At 43.9% G+C, this 14,989-nt stretch overlaps 1 protein-coding gene across 1 annotated transcript in view; it reads right to left on the reverse strand.

The window, feature by feature from the left end:
* Positions 1-14,989, reverse strand: part of LOC139917252 (pyruvate carboxylase, mitochondrial-like) — a 281,612-nt gene that overhangs the window by 19,205 nt on the left and 247,418 nt on the right. Inside the window, exons 20-22 of the mRNA XM_078291757.1 lie at positions 14,709-14,866; positions 13,669-13,755; positions 2,568-2,747 (exon numbers count right to left, since the gene is read on the reverse strand). Of these exons, the coding sequence (XP_078147883.1) occupies positions 2,568-2,747; positions 13,669-13,755; positions 14,709-14,866 (425 nt within the window). The remainder of the gene's footprint in view (positions 1-2,567; positions 2,748-13,668; positions 13,756-14,708; positions 14,867-14,989) is intronic.

Here is a 14,989-nt window from a genome sequence, read left to right on the forward strand (position 1 = left end):
AACCTGAGGATGAGGATCAACAACAAAGCTGCTCGCCATCTTGTTGGGTAAATAGGAAGGAGCCGCCCACTTTATGTCTCCCATTGCCACTTGTTTTGTAGAAATGGGAGAGAAAAAAAGAAAGAGGCACAGACAGAGAAATAGAGACAGAGGGTATGCAAGGCGTATGTCAGGAACAAAAATTGGGATTCTGGAGGGCGGGATTGCCTGGGAAACGTTAACGCCTCGACTGACGTTTGATCTTATATTCGCTTAAGTCTAGGCTTCTACACAGACACAGAGAAACAGGACAACTAGACGAAGGGAAGGGTGACGGGAAGACGAGGGAAGACAAGAGCCGGATACACAGACAGGTAGACACAGAAGGGGAAGTGTGTGAGGGAGAGACAGGAATTAGATTGACAGACAGATAATAGGTATAAGACGGACACAGATTCATAAAAGGACCAATTAACGGATTGACAAAGAAGAAATCTGAAATACAGATTGACAGGAGGAAAAAATGGCCCTCAGCCAAATCCAATGCTACAGCTGCTCATTAAGAGAGGAAGAGGAGAAAGAGACATAATGATTAATAAGCTGATCCCCACTCTCAGACTCCATAAAGGACGTTGACACACATGTAGGAAAGTTACACACAGATTGTCACATTCTCACGCATGCAGCCCGACATCATGATAATCTTGTGCTGTTCTGTTACTCTAATGGACAGCAGACAGGGTCTTGTAACAAATATTTCATGTGTCTGGGACCAGCCGGCCGGCCCGCTCATAATGCATTATGGAATGTCCGGCATCCATGGACGTCAGTGAGGCGAAAAAACAAACAAACAATCCACTAGTTTCTCTCACTTTTCAAAACTCGGACTTTTTTGAAAATGTACGGTTTTTGCATATTTGTGCCAATAAGTCAGCGGGTTTCTGTGAGAGTCATGCGTGCGTTTCATGTGTGTGTGCACGTGTGCGTTCATGCGACTTTCCGGGGGGGGGTCGGCGCAGGCGGTGCGTGGACGCAACGCCGGCGCCATGCGGGCGGGGGCCGCACACACACGCGCATACACACACTTGGCTGATCAGCGTCTTTCTTTCGGCATTTTCCAGGCGCGAGAGGCAGAGACAAAGAAGTTGACAGAGGTAAAGAGAGAAAGCGAGCGAGCGGGGATGAGAGGAGAGAGCCACGTCACGCTTTTCTTCACCGCTGTCAATCTCCTCCTGGGAACTCGTGACGGTGAGGTGTAACCGAGCATAAGTGTGTGTGTGTGTATTTGTGGTGTGTTTGTGTGCGAGCACTTGCGCTTGTGAGTTTGTGTGTACTGTAGTTTCTTGCTTCCCCTTAAGGTGTCCTGAAAGACTAACTCACTGATGGAGGCTTGCTATGCCAAGGCCTCACTTAAAATGACCTCGTATTAGTCTCACCCATCCCTAACGACCCTTGGTTTGGTATGGGTGGGAGTCCCTTCCCTTCAGGTCACTAACCCAACCTTAGCTCCCGTAGGCCTAGAAGCCCAAAAGGGATATTCCCTGAGTTCCCCCAAGAGAGAAGGTTAGTAGTTTTATCTTTGCAAAATGTATGACCTAATTCTGTATCTAGCTTGTTTTAGCCAACCAAGTTTAATCAGGTCACCCTGGTGAGAGCTAAATATTACCCCATTTAGTATCAGCAGGCTTACCTTTCCTGAAGTCCTGGCTTTGTCTTTCCGAATTTTTATTAAAGCAACATACGCAACAAAATTATCAATCCCTTCCAGAAGGTTTAGCTGTATCTGTCTCTTCAGCAAGCAAGCTGGACCTATATAGCAAGCTTCTGCGGGGTGTTTTTCTTACCACCCCTCTCATCATATTTTAACATATTCCTGATTATTAAAACAGTTACAGGCGTTTCCTGTTTTCTGATAGGTGGACACTGTCTTTAGTTAAATCAAGCATTACATTTCAGTTAGCAAGCAAGCAGAAGCACAGCTAAATATGGTCACATGCATTTAACAATCTTTCAGCGGGCCTGTTGCTGACATGACATCTTTCAATGAGCCTATTGCTGACATGACAGTTTCAAAAGTTTTTGACATGTGACCCCCTGGTCTCGGTCTCTGGTATCTTCCTTCTCCTTTCCTTCCAAACTATCTTTCTCATCTGCTTTTTGTTAACCCCCTGTCCTGTTGTTTTCTCATGCCAACCAGGTAACAGGTTTAACAGTACATACTGTTAGGAAGATAAAAATGTTTAACTTTGTTAAGAGTTTGTTTTTGTGTTCTGCTTGTGTGTGGGTGTTGGTTCAGACCCTTGTCTATTTACCTCTGTGAAGACGCAGGTGTATCTTACATTAGTCCTAAGTGCTTTGTCCTAACCTCTAGACTCTGCATGATTCAGATTTCAAACTGCGTATTTATTTATAATACTTGCAAAACGGTGACTACATTTAAACTTGAACTTAAAGTTCAGCGAATCCTCAATGGAAATCATAAATCCCTGTAAGAACTTGCCGCCAGACAGATGAGGACAATTCTTCTTTTTGTTTGTATTTGTGTGTGTGTGTGTGTGTGTGTGTGTGTGTGATATAAACTACGGTACCTTAGACCGAAGTGGCTCGGGGAACCCTCCATGCGGTATCCCGATGAATCCCTGCAGGAACTCGACCACAGACAGGGGGAAGGAAAGCTCGTCGGCCCGCTCCTCCACCTCGGCCCGGGTCAGGTTGTTCTGCACCATGAACTGGGCCAAGTCGCCCACGATCTTAGAGGACGGAGTGACCTGCAGGGGGGGAGAACCGGTGAGTATCAATCTTTCATCATGCTTTAGTGTCATCGTTTAATCCCTTCTTTAGTTTAAAAAAAGCTCAGAGGAAAGAGGAAGAGGAGGACGAGTGAATGCTCGCTTGTCTGCTCCCTGCTTCATGGTATTTCTGTTTAATGCAGGTGATATGTCGGTGCTTGGGGCGAGGAGAGGTCCTGCTATTCCATTCCGGTATGTGACCTCTGGCCTTCCCATCCGACAAACATGAGACAGAAAGTCACAGAGAGAATGTAAATACGGACGAGATGGGATGACATTTTCAACAATATGATATAGCATTTGCTTTTCTTTATAAAAAAAACCCCCTCAAACTCAAACTGTGTTGTTTCTGTGTCAGCTGGGCACAGGTAGGATTGCGTGAGGATTTCTCAAAGCAACCAAAAGCAAAAAAAAAAAAAAGTGGTGGCAGGAGCTTCATAATGAAGATACCGCCTATGAAGATTAAGTACCGAGTGACCCAGAGAAAGGGGAAAGGGGGGGGGGGGGGGGGAGCAGAATGAGGAATGAAAAGATGTTTACGTCCATACAATCTCCTCAATCATTTGATGTGGCAACTACTGAGCTGCGCAGGTCGGCTCCAAGACAAGAGCGAATCAGAAACTGAACAGGAGAGAGGAAGAAAAAGTGAGGAAAACATTCATTAAAATCACATATATTCATTCTTTCATTATTTATAATAGCATATCATTATGGTAATCGCGATCCCTATTAGCATAATGGTGATAAGTGGAGTCTCTTTTTTTTGGACTGCGACCGGGACACTGATGCAAATATCTATTGCACACATTATTATTCTACGGTAATGAATGGAGACATGGATATATATCATTTAAGGCGTTCTGTTCACTTCCATTTGGTACTTTGGGCATTAGAGAGAGAGAGAGATCAATTAATATGACTCACTATTAAAGAAAGTATGTTCAGGTAACTTTCTGTCGTACACACACACACACAGCCAGCCACCCATGTGTGTGCCTGGACTCAATCTCTCAGGTTTTATCATTAAAGATGAGAGAAAAGATCAAAGGCCGAATAGAGAGAGGAGAAAAATACGGCTCCAAACATTTAGCCTCTCACCCAGGCTCTTAAAAATTGAAAGCTATTCTCGTCATGTCATGGGACCCACCGGGAGTAAGCCAGTGACCTGTTTTTGGGCCCAACCCAGAGTTTGAGGAGCTTTGCACCTAAGCATTGACAGTGGAAGTGCCGGAGAGAACAAAGAGCGAGCCTCTATTCTTCAGGACGCCATTTTTATAGACAGACACTTTAAAGGGCAATTAGTGCACTTTGTCCACATCAGCTGGCAGAGAGGAGAGAGAGAGTGGGTGAGCAAATATAGATCAACTTGACACTCTCTGAAAAATGAAAGAGAACTTGACACCTATTTCCAGGGGATGTGCTACCAAATAATAATAATAAGAAGACATAAAGCACACGCATGTACACATGCACACGGATACTCCTGGGACTTGGGTAATATGGAGGGTAGCTGGGCTCTTGGGATCACTTTAGTCTTTCAACATGCCCAGTGCAACTTCTCTGTGTGTGTGTGTGTGTGTGTATGGAAGTGCGTTTAGTCTCCAGGGATAACTGGTCCACCAACATCCCCATTCGAACCTGCTATAGATAGAAAGTGCTATCAGTGCAAACAGCAGTGTTAATGTATAGACTGCTCCACTTAAAGCTGAACCGTGCGCTGTAGGATAGCCTCTAAATATATCATTGTCAAGTGAATTGTCATAGCAGCCAGCAGTGTAACATGCTGCACCTTGTCTGAGCTGCAGTGCATCAGCACACTTCATTATTTCCCCTCCTTTCTGATTTTCATCTGTAACTTTGCAGTCTACAGGAAGACATTTCACGGGAAACTAAGTCCAAGAACAGGCAAATTGGAACTTAACGGAAGCATGAAGCAGATCAGCATAAGCGCCAATTATTTTGCTAGCATGAGAAATGTGTCATCGCAATTAATTTCACAGCGACAAGCTACCGTCCCACGATAAACAACCGGCGCGGTCTGTTAACACGGCCCACAACGCCCATTTAAGCCTTCAGCCACTTGACAAATTTTCAAAAGCACTCGCAAGCAAATCGCTGCTTCCCCAGGCAAGACGGAGGCAACAACCGGCCCCTGCTGACTGAAACAAGTGCACATGCCCCCCCCCGCACCACTCCCCCGCTGCACACCTACACCGCAGTTTGATTGGGATTGTGAATAGTGGAGATAATGATACATCACTTTTACAGAACGACTGTTTACAGAAAGGCTTAAGAGATTTGAATGGGCTGTTGATATCCCCGGAGAGGCTATTAACTTGGTAATAGGTGTGGAACAAAGGCTTACCGCTGAGTTACGTCAAAACCTATCCAAAACACAAAAAAACCCCCACATTACTCTGCAATTTCTGTCCCTGCTTCCCTTTCTCTATCGTTCCCCTCTGTCTGCCTCTCTCCCGGGTGCAATTTTCAAATTTCTTCACTGGAAAGTTAGGGATTGTTGCTCTTTTCCTTATGATCCGTCTTTACGAATCACCCTCCGCCCTCCATCCCTCCTTCTCCTAACCTCTATTTTCTGTCTTCATGCTGATAGTCAAGACATCCACTCTTCACTATTGACCTTTCTTCATGAATCACCTCTCTCTTGTTCCCCTTCTCTCTCTTCCTCTGCCAAATGTTTCTTCTCTCTCAATTTACGGTAACATCAAGACTGTTACTCTTATTATCAATCTTCGTCGATGAATCACCCTCGTCCATCTCGCTCTCTGGGTGACACACGCATGGGAAAAGAGAAAGCAGATTTCCAGCTGTATGTGAGTCATATTTGATGTGTGTGTGTGTGTGTGTGGATTTCTCTGTTTTTAGCCGGGGAGTGGGGAAAATGTCATCTTGGTCACACAGGGTTAAAAAAAAAAATTGATTCCTTCTGTTCCTGAGTGAATCCAACCTCAATCTCGAAGTCTTCATTGCTCAATGCCTCTCAATCTCTATCTCGCCATCCCTCTCTCTCTCTCTCTCTCCCTCTTCAATCTACAAAACACACTCTGTTGGGGATGAAAGCACATTTCGAATGGGAGGTTTTATTTTCTAATGTACACTGCATAGCTTTTAGTCTCCATCTGTCTTCCTCTGCACTGCTTTCTATCTCTCTTATCTCCCACCATTAGTCGAAACCTTATTCTCCAGTAAGCCCCCGTTTCTTCACTCCTGCCCTGTCCCTCTTTGAGTTGACTTACATTTCATTGGGTGCTTTAGGATCATGAGTCCATACATCACCAAAGCAGAGTGTGTGCATGAATTATAAGAATCACAGCAGCACAAATTAGGTATTACAATAGCTATGTTTCCAACTGTCAAGCAAATTTTAAGCATATTTTGAAATGACACAATATAACATGCACTTGGTACCAGCTGATGGCCATGCAACCATGACAGTCTCCTTGTAGGCTACACAGGAGTGACAGTGTGGAGTCTTGCAGAATATCTAATGCCACTTTTTTACTGTTTTACAATGAGATTGAACTAAGCCTGCGGCATTTTGTATTCAATCTTCATCACTGTTTATTGCATACATTCTTCATAAAAAAAACTTTTCCAATTCAAGCGAGCAAAAAAATTGTTTACGATATTGAGCACATTATCCAAATGTGCCGCTTCCATTCAGCTTTTCTAATTCAAAACATCATAATTAGATGGAGACCCAGCTAATGCCGTTCTCCATCCTTTAATGCGTGATGACATTTGGCCACTAATCTCCTTCCATGTGTCTCTCGCCACCACTTAAACTCTCCAGTAGCCCAGTGTGGTTTCTAACAGGGGCTCATACTATCATACTTGACACTTGGGACCTGTGACAGCGCCGTTTCACCTTCCTCTCCATTGCTCTCGCCTCTCCACTTTCACTGGCTCTTTCTATTATTACCATTTTTGTGCTTCTTTCTCTCTCTCTCTCTCTCTCTCTCTCTCTCTCTCTCTCTCTCTCTCTCTCACACACACACCTCTCCTTTCCTTCCACCTTCCCTCCCCTCTTCTGTCACTTTTCCTCTTCTCGCATTCCCCCCCCCAACCCCCCATCAGGCGTAACATATAGCTCTCTGTAAGTGGTCTTTCATGCCTCCCCGCTCCCCGCAGTGAAAACCTGGTATGGTGTATGTGTGTGAAAGTGTGGCAATGCTCATCTGTGCATGTGTGTGTGTGTGTGTGTTAAAGTGAGTGTGGGTGATTGCATTTCTGTGTCTGTGTTTGTTTTGAAGTCCACCTCTATCCGAACTTCCCTAATGGGCAACATGTTGTATCACCCATAACTGTGTGTGTGTGTGTGTGTGTGTGTGTGAGAGAGAGAGAAAGAGACAGGCAGAGAGAGAGCATGCAAAGACACACACAAACACACACAAACACACACAAACACTGTAAGCCAGCCAGCCGAGCCAGGAGCAGAGTGAAGAATGGTACCTGTCAGGAGAAGAGGAGGAGGAGACAGAGGAGAGGAGTGATAACGAGGGAGTTAGGGAGGGAGGGAGGAGGGGAGAAACGATAGAAAGATTAAGGATACATGAAGGAGGTCTAATCGAAACGAGGGAAGGTGGGAGGGGAGGGATGACGGAGGAGATGGGATGAAATGAAAGTGGAGAGGGATGCAGGGAGAGGCCAGGAGACTGATGAGCAGAGTGACATACAGATAGAGAGAGAGAGAGAGAGAGAGAGAAGAGAGACTTGATGGACGGAGGGGAGGAGAGAGAAAAAAGAAAGACAGGCAATAGACATCTGCAGCCCCATAGGCAATACAAGGAGGAGCTCCCCCCGAAGACAGAGAGAACGTGCGTGTGTGTGTTTTTGTGTGTGTGTGTGTGTCTGTGGAGGTGGGTGAATACGTGCCTGTAATTGTTAAGAGAAAGTGACAGAGGAGGTGAGGTAGGAGGAGAAAGAGAAGATACACAGATATACTCTCTCTCTCTCTCTCTCTCTCTCTCTCTCTCTCTCAAATATAAACAACTCTTCCTCCTTATTTTGCCAAGCTAACATTGCGACAGATGTAGCTGAGGGACAAAGCGAGGGGGAGGGAAAGAGAAAACGAGAAAATAAATGAAGAGAGAAGAGACACCAGGGACAGGACAGCTAAGAATTGTACACTGGTCAGTTACAGCGCTATGCAGCTTTCCCCGATGTAAAATTCAATGACTTTTCTATGACTTGGCATTACCAAGTCGGAGCGCTTCCATGACCTAAACACGTGATTCCTTCCTGGTTTGTTAATGCTGTCTTTCTAAAGGGCTTCCACTACAGTTGGGATGAAAACCACCAGTTAATGCATTGAATGTGTGAAACATGTTGGGAAATACATTCTGGTATATTCCTGTATGATAAAAAATTAGAAGATATTCCCTGATTTCCCCAGAAAATGTATTAAACTCCCTGACTGTTTCCTATCTTGAATTCCATGATATTCCAGAAATTCCATGACCAGTGGAAGCCCTGTCTGTCTGTACATTGTGTATGAAGTGTGTATGCAGAAGCCTGTGTGTCTGTGTGTGTGTGTGTGTGTTCTCTATTTGAATCGGTCTGAAAGACATCACAAGAGTTCAGCTGTGTGTATATACGTATATGTGTCTGTGTTTATATACAAATAATTTAATTAGAAAATGAGATATGAATAAAGTGACACCAACTTTTATCAAATAATTGATAACACAGAAGTGATATATTGTATTAGCATATTGTAGGTAACTTCAGTCTGTTTCACCATATGATGACACATTTACAGACCGGGTCCTCTATATGTTACAGATACTGAATGATGAACTTCACATAATGATTTTTTTAAAAGAAAAACCGATATACACTGAATGTACAAAACGTTAGGGACGTCTTCCTGATATTGAGTTGCAGCCCCTTTTGCACAATCCACAACTGAATTGTCTCAAAGCTTCAAAATCCTTCTCTACCTCGTCTCCTTCTCTTTCTCTAAATCTCCTCCTTTGTGATTGGTGTAGATTAAACAGGCGCGTGCACACATAGACCCCCGACCAGTGCTTGAGCACCTGGCTGATTGCCCTCTCTAAGAGAAGCGCCCTGCTTGAGTGGTGTGTCTTACTATATTTTTGTCTAAACAGATAGCCTTCCAAATTAGTGAAATAAACGCCGTTTTTCGCGCCCTCGCCTTTTCATCTCTCATTCTGCCGGCCTTCTCTGCCCCGTCTGAGCAAAACACACTGTGCCGTGCTGCGTCTGCGAGGGCCTGGCTGACACACAGAGAGGAGGTGAGAACAGTGCGCATCCATTGCAATTTGTTTGCTCTGATCACACGCACAGTGCATGCCGATAGATGAGAGGCGAGCGATTTTCTGCCCTCCAGATTTCTCGCCAGACTCATCACAGCAGCATTAAAGTTGAGGAAAATGGGTGAGAATGAGCGCATTATATAACCATCGGTCTTGTTGACCTCGAGTCCTTCTTGGGGGAAAATCCCTGGATCTTGGTAGATTTAGTGAATTTGTAATGGCAAGCTAGGTAATGATTATTCACAGTTGCACACAGTCCAGATCTGCAATTAATATTAGGCTACAAAACCCTACAGTCAGGATTATGAGCATCTTAGTTGACAAATCATGACAAATAATGCTGTTTTGAAGGAAGAGGTTTAACGCGCTTCAACCAACTCACAAGGAATAGTAGGCCTGTCCGGTGCTCTCAGAGTAGAGCAATCTTGTATCAGGAGAGACTTCAGAGATATATACATATGATACAAATATCATATTTATGTATCTATTTATGCATTTACTGCTCTTTTTTGTTGCATAGTTGGGAACCCTGCATGCAGCTTTTTGTCCCCTCCCCATTCTTCCAGCCTGTGCTGGATTAGTCCCTAATTAGGGGAGGTTATTTAAGAGAATACAAGCCTTTGTACTATTTGACTCTGATGAAGACGCACCAGGCGTCGAAATGTTAGTCCTGCAATAAAGTTTGTTGCCTTTAATCCGTGTGCTCCAGAATACTTTGGACCATATCTCTGAAGTCTCTCCTGATAAAAGAATGCTGTTTTGTTCCTGTCTTTGTCAATTTACAAACTGTAGAGCCGTGTCTGCCACTGCAAAACCATAATGGCTATAGTACTGACATATTTTCCATTGGAGTTAAGTTTTATGATGATGCATATTGTAAGTGACAAACATTTGATGATTTCTAGAGAGTAGACCACAGCCCCTTTTCCACTATGATGGAATAACAGGCTTTACAAAATGTAGTTAAGTTGATCTTACTTGTGAGTGAGTGAGTGAGAGAGAGAGAGAGAGAGAGAGAGAGAAAGTGAGAAAGAGGGTGAGAGGGTGTGTGTTTCATAGACATTTTATAGCACTTAAGCATTTTTAGCCAAGCAGTTCTGTCAATTAAGGGGCATTCAGTACAAATGTCTTAATTTGTTAATTCAGGGACACGGCACAGAGAAAGCCATTATAAGAAACAGGGAATGAGAGAGCAAGCGCAAATGTAAAAGAGCAATGAAAGACAATTTGATAAGCTGAAGCAAGCGAGAAGATATGTAAATCAACTAACATTTTATGCAAATACTTCAATCTGTTTTTGTGAAATGTTTAACTTTTTTAGTTGTTCTTTGTGTTAAATAATAAATAATTGTTTGTTTGTGCTGTCATTGTAAGGGGGGTTGATGCAGTGTCCCAGATATTTCGGACATTCAGTGTATAGTGTTTTGGAAATCACAAGCACATTCCTCCAAAGCGCTGAGCTAGAAAGACTGTGTGTGTGCACGTGTGTGTGTGTGTGTGAGTGCTCATTGTATGCACATGCCTCCGTTTCTCTCCTCCTCTCCACTGCAGTGTGCGTGTGTGTGTCTACTTTATATCTACAGCTGACAAGTGCGCTCCTTCTTCCCCTTATCGACAAGCCAACAGTGTGAGAGACGGAGCCATTGTCAAGCTAACAGGATACAACAGAGAGCCAAGCAGGACCCACAGGCACATCAAGCCCACATTGGCTTGTGCAGCGATGCCCGCCGAGCCTTAATTGAGTTGATAGAGAGCATGGGGAGAGGGGAGGGGAAGGTGGGAGGGGAGGAATTGATGAGGAAAACTGAGAGATGGGGAAAGGGAATGAGGGAGAGGGGAGCCGAGAAGGAAAATTGAGAGAAAGAAAGAGTGTAAGAGAGAGAGAGAGAGAGAGAGAGAGAGAGAGAGAGAGAGAGAGAGAGAGAGAGAGAGAGAGAGAGAGAGAGAAGGAGGAGGCAGAGTAATGGGGAATCCACGGGAGCGTGGCTAAGAAGAGAGTGAGCAAAGTAAGAAAAATGGCTGGGGAACGAAGGTGGCGTGAAAAAAAACAACACCGGAATGAGGAAGAGAGGGAAGGTGAGAAAGAAAAGTGAGAGGGCTGAGTGATAAAGAAACACTGCGAGAGAGAAAACAAAATAATTAAAGCGGGAGTGTGAATGCGGTGAGAGAGGGATGAATCTATTACCGAGCTGTGATGGTTAAATAATGAAGGGAGGAAAGCGAAAGAATTAATGAAAGATAATGGAAAAACAAAATGCCAGGCAGGAGTGAATTTAGGGGAGAATTAAACTGTTGACTGCAGAATTGCCAATATGGCTTTTAATGTGCCCTTCAGCAAGTCACCCCCACACCGGTCCACTGGAACTGCTCGGTGCCTAAAATTAACACAGAGTAGGCCAACACCAAGTGGAAACTGGACTAGGTAACAGTGCAGAACACAGCCTGGTGAAATACACGTTAAATATAGCCTGGAGTTACAAATATGCTGGTTAGGTAAAGGTAAAACTAGCCTCATTAATGAATCTGTAAATTTAGCCAGGTTAAGGGAAAACAAGCCTAGTTAAGGAAAGGGTAAAACTAGCCTGGTTTTCTATAGGGTAAAATTTACCTGGTTAAATTAATGACAAAAGCAGCCTGGTTAAGTAAAGGCTAAAACTAGCCTGGCTACATAAATGATATAAGCAGTCTGGTTAAGTAAAGGGTCAAATGGGTAGATAAAGAAAGAGGACTAATCAGAGATATAAAAAAAAAAAAAAGGTTGATGCATGTAAGGTGTGACGATTAAATTTAGAGGATGAAGTGAGAGAGGGATGAGAGAAGAAAAAGAAAAGCGGGAGGTGGGGAGAGAAAGAGTCGGGGAGAGTCAATGAGAAAACGAGGCTTGAGCTGAATCCAGAAAGTGCAGAGTGGTGGATCTATCGGAATTAATCTGGGATCGTTTGCCTCAGCCAGGCAAGGGAACAAGTGCAGCAAGGCAGAACCAATCACTGCCAGAGATGCCTGTGGGTGAATATCAAATCCAAGAACGCCAAAGTGATAGCCGTGTCCTTGTGGAGAATGCTCTTCCCAAGTTGTCTTGGAGATAACAAACTTCTCAAGAAATCGAGCACAGAGAAGCGCACTCACAGTCTGAGATGGGCTGTGTGCTCGACATCGCGCACGTGATCAATTAGGACGCACAGCTGTTCATTCTCCCATCTGTTTCAGTCGGCTCTGTATTAAAGACTGTTGCGCTGTTTGGGATGTGATGTGTTGCTCTCCCAATGAATGCTGGAGCTTCCCGTTCATTCTCGTCAGCCAAGTCACCATCTGATGCATCCTCAGTTGGCAAGTAAACGTCTGTGACCTCTGTCCACCCTCTGTTCTCATCGTCTTTTCATTTGGAATCGTGCTTTGGCCATTAGACATTACGTCAAACGCGTCATGGAGGACACAAGAACACACTCTGAGAAAGTCTATGCAATCATAAGAGGGGGAAGGAGGGGAGAGAGGGGAAACGTTGACGAAGCCAAATGAAACCGAACTGATTTCCCCTGGACTGTGCCAGAGCCGACCCCCCGAAAAATGTTGAGCCACTAAAATCACTGAGGCTCCAATACATCCCAATGCTTCCTGATTGAATGTGTACAAAGCTAATCTTGCCAGGTGACAAACACAATTCCAGACAATAAGCGGAGATTTGGCCATTTTTGTTTTGTGACAAAATGTAGGAAGTAAAAACTGAATCGCTGGAGGTATGAAAAAAGTTCCAACAACTTCACAAAAAACATTTTTGCTCTAGATTGTGCCAACCCAAACACTGATTATTTTATGCCAAGTGTCATTCATACTATCAAAGACTGTAGCTTCATTTCCCAAAGTCTCTTTCCTAAGTGGTAGATGGTCACACTAAGCTAGATGAACAATAGTTATCTGGCTTCTTCAACTTCACAATTACCCTCCAAAACTCATTCTTTGCATCTCACTATAAGATACGAGTCAACAAGCATCGATTGTCACTCATTAGATTAGATAAACCTTTAATGATCCCTGTGGGGAGACTGGGTTTTTGCCATCAAGGACTACTGCTTCCTCCACTGGTGAATATCAAACCCACGCATCCTGTAGCTATGGTTGCGCCACTAATGGAGCCAATTCCAAAATGTGCTCTTGATTTAGCTGCAGGGTTGTCACCTACCCTTCTTCAATCACTAGACTAGGAAGAATTGCAAAGATGCAACCAATTCAAGCAAACCAGGACCAGTGAGTTGTGTGTAGGTGTTTCATGTGGGTTTTGTCTCATTAAGACTCAATAAGTTCTCCATCTAACAGTTTAGTTTAGTTCTGTGCCTACTGACGTCACCAACATCTGTTTGGGTACTGCTGTCTGTTCTTGCGTGAATGATGAAAAGTAGAAGTAGAAGTGAATAGACATATTTTGACAGAATTTGTGTTTCTGAAGCGACCGGCTGCCAGACCGTTCCTTGTACCTTCCGCTGGTCGGAACGAGTAAAATTTGAATTCTTTGAACATCTCACTTGCATATGGACACACTGTGCAGCGGCAGTGCACTCCTGCATGCATAAAAAGAGAGGGACTTCAAAAAAGGTTTATCTTTGTCTCACCTTGATGAGGTCACCCAGAAGTTTGTTGGCCTCGGTGTAGGCCTTCTTCACCTCCTTGAACTTATTTCCCAGTCCCATACTGTGCGCCTGCAATGAACCACAGACAGAACAAATTATGGTACTAATGAATAAACAAATAAACATGATGTGTTTTTATTATTCCCTGTTGGAGGAAATACAAGGAAAATCAATCCCATTGGGGTATAAGGCTATAATTTCTATCAGACACCTACAGCTTTTATATTTATGGTGCAGTGCAAAAGCTAGATGGGCTGGACAGACTGATGGATTCAACTGTAACCTGTGTTCTTTGCTGTACTGTGTTTGTTTAACACTCATAGATATTAACAGGTTACAACTGGCTCCAGGAAGTGCACCCACATATATTTTCCAGTGGTTGCGCAGCGCTGTGGATTCAGTCACTTTCAAATTGTCAGTGACACGTTTCAGAGTGTGACTGTGCACTGTGTAGGCGCCGGAGACTCCGGTTTGCACTTAATGTGCCGTGCAGCATTAGCAAATGCTGAAATAAGTCGTTCAGGCAGCATTTTTGTTCAGAGTTTCCGTAACAGTGCCTCTGATCATTGCATTTCCTATATTACATTTTACTCACACATTACTTGCATCTAGCTTTGGGCAGATACCATAAAAAACTGACACGAGTATTAATGAAAAGGACGATAATGTCCTGCAGAAACTGTCCCGGAACTGGGAGAAAATAAGTTGATGTTTTCCACTGATGATCATATGTTTTTAACAAATTACACTGCGTTGTAAGCTGTCAATCAGAGTAAAAAAAAGGGCGCTAGTGCTTTTAAGGTGCTTAGGGGGTATGCATTATTGGAGTGGCATACAGCAACATTAAATATACTGTATACATGCTGGCTTGTCCAATATCAATGACCTCTAGTGATTCACTGGGGCTAATACTGTATACATCCTCACAGATGCACAGACCCACCGCCAGCACTGACTAACTCATTTAGCCTACAGACCAATCACAGAAAAGACAATCAAAAGAGCAGAATGGCTCAGTGTACCTGGAAGTGCAGGTTGGTGTACTGTCCTCCAGGTATCTCGTTCTCATAGACGTCAGCGTTGCCAGACTTCATGGTGGCGGTGCAGTCGAACGGAGCGTAGAGGCCTCTGGCCACTTCCCAGTATTCACTGTAGTCAAAGACCTTCTCCAGAGCAATGCCTGGAAAACAGCAGAGCAAAATGACATCAAATCAGAATAACTTTCAATGCACACAATGCTGAAATTTACAGTCTTTTGACAATGAGACTTGAAAACATCGATCTAAAACAATTTGAAACAGAC

Source organism: Centroberyx gerrardi, chromosome 23 (assembly GCF_048128805.1).
Source record: "Centroberyx gerrardi isolate f3 chromosome 23, fCenGer3.hap1.cur.20231027, whole genome shotgun sequence".
NCBI lineage: Eukaryota > Metazoa > Chordata > Actinopteri > Beryciformes > Berycidae > Centroberyx > Centroberyx gerrardi.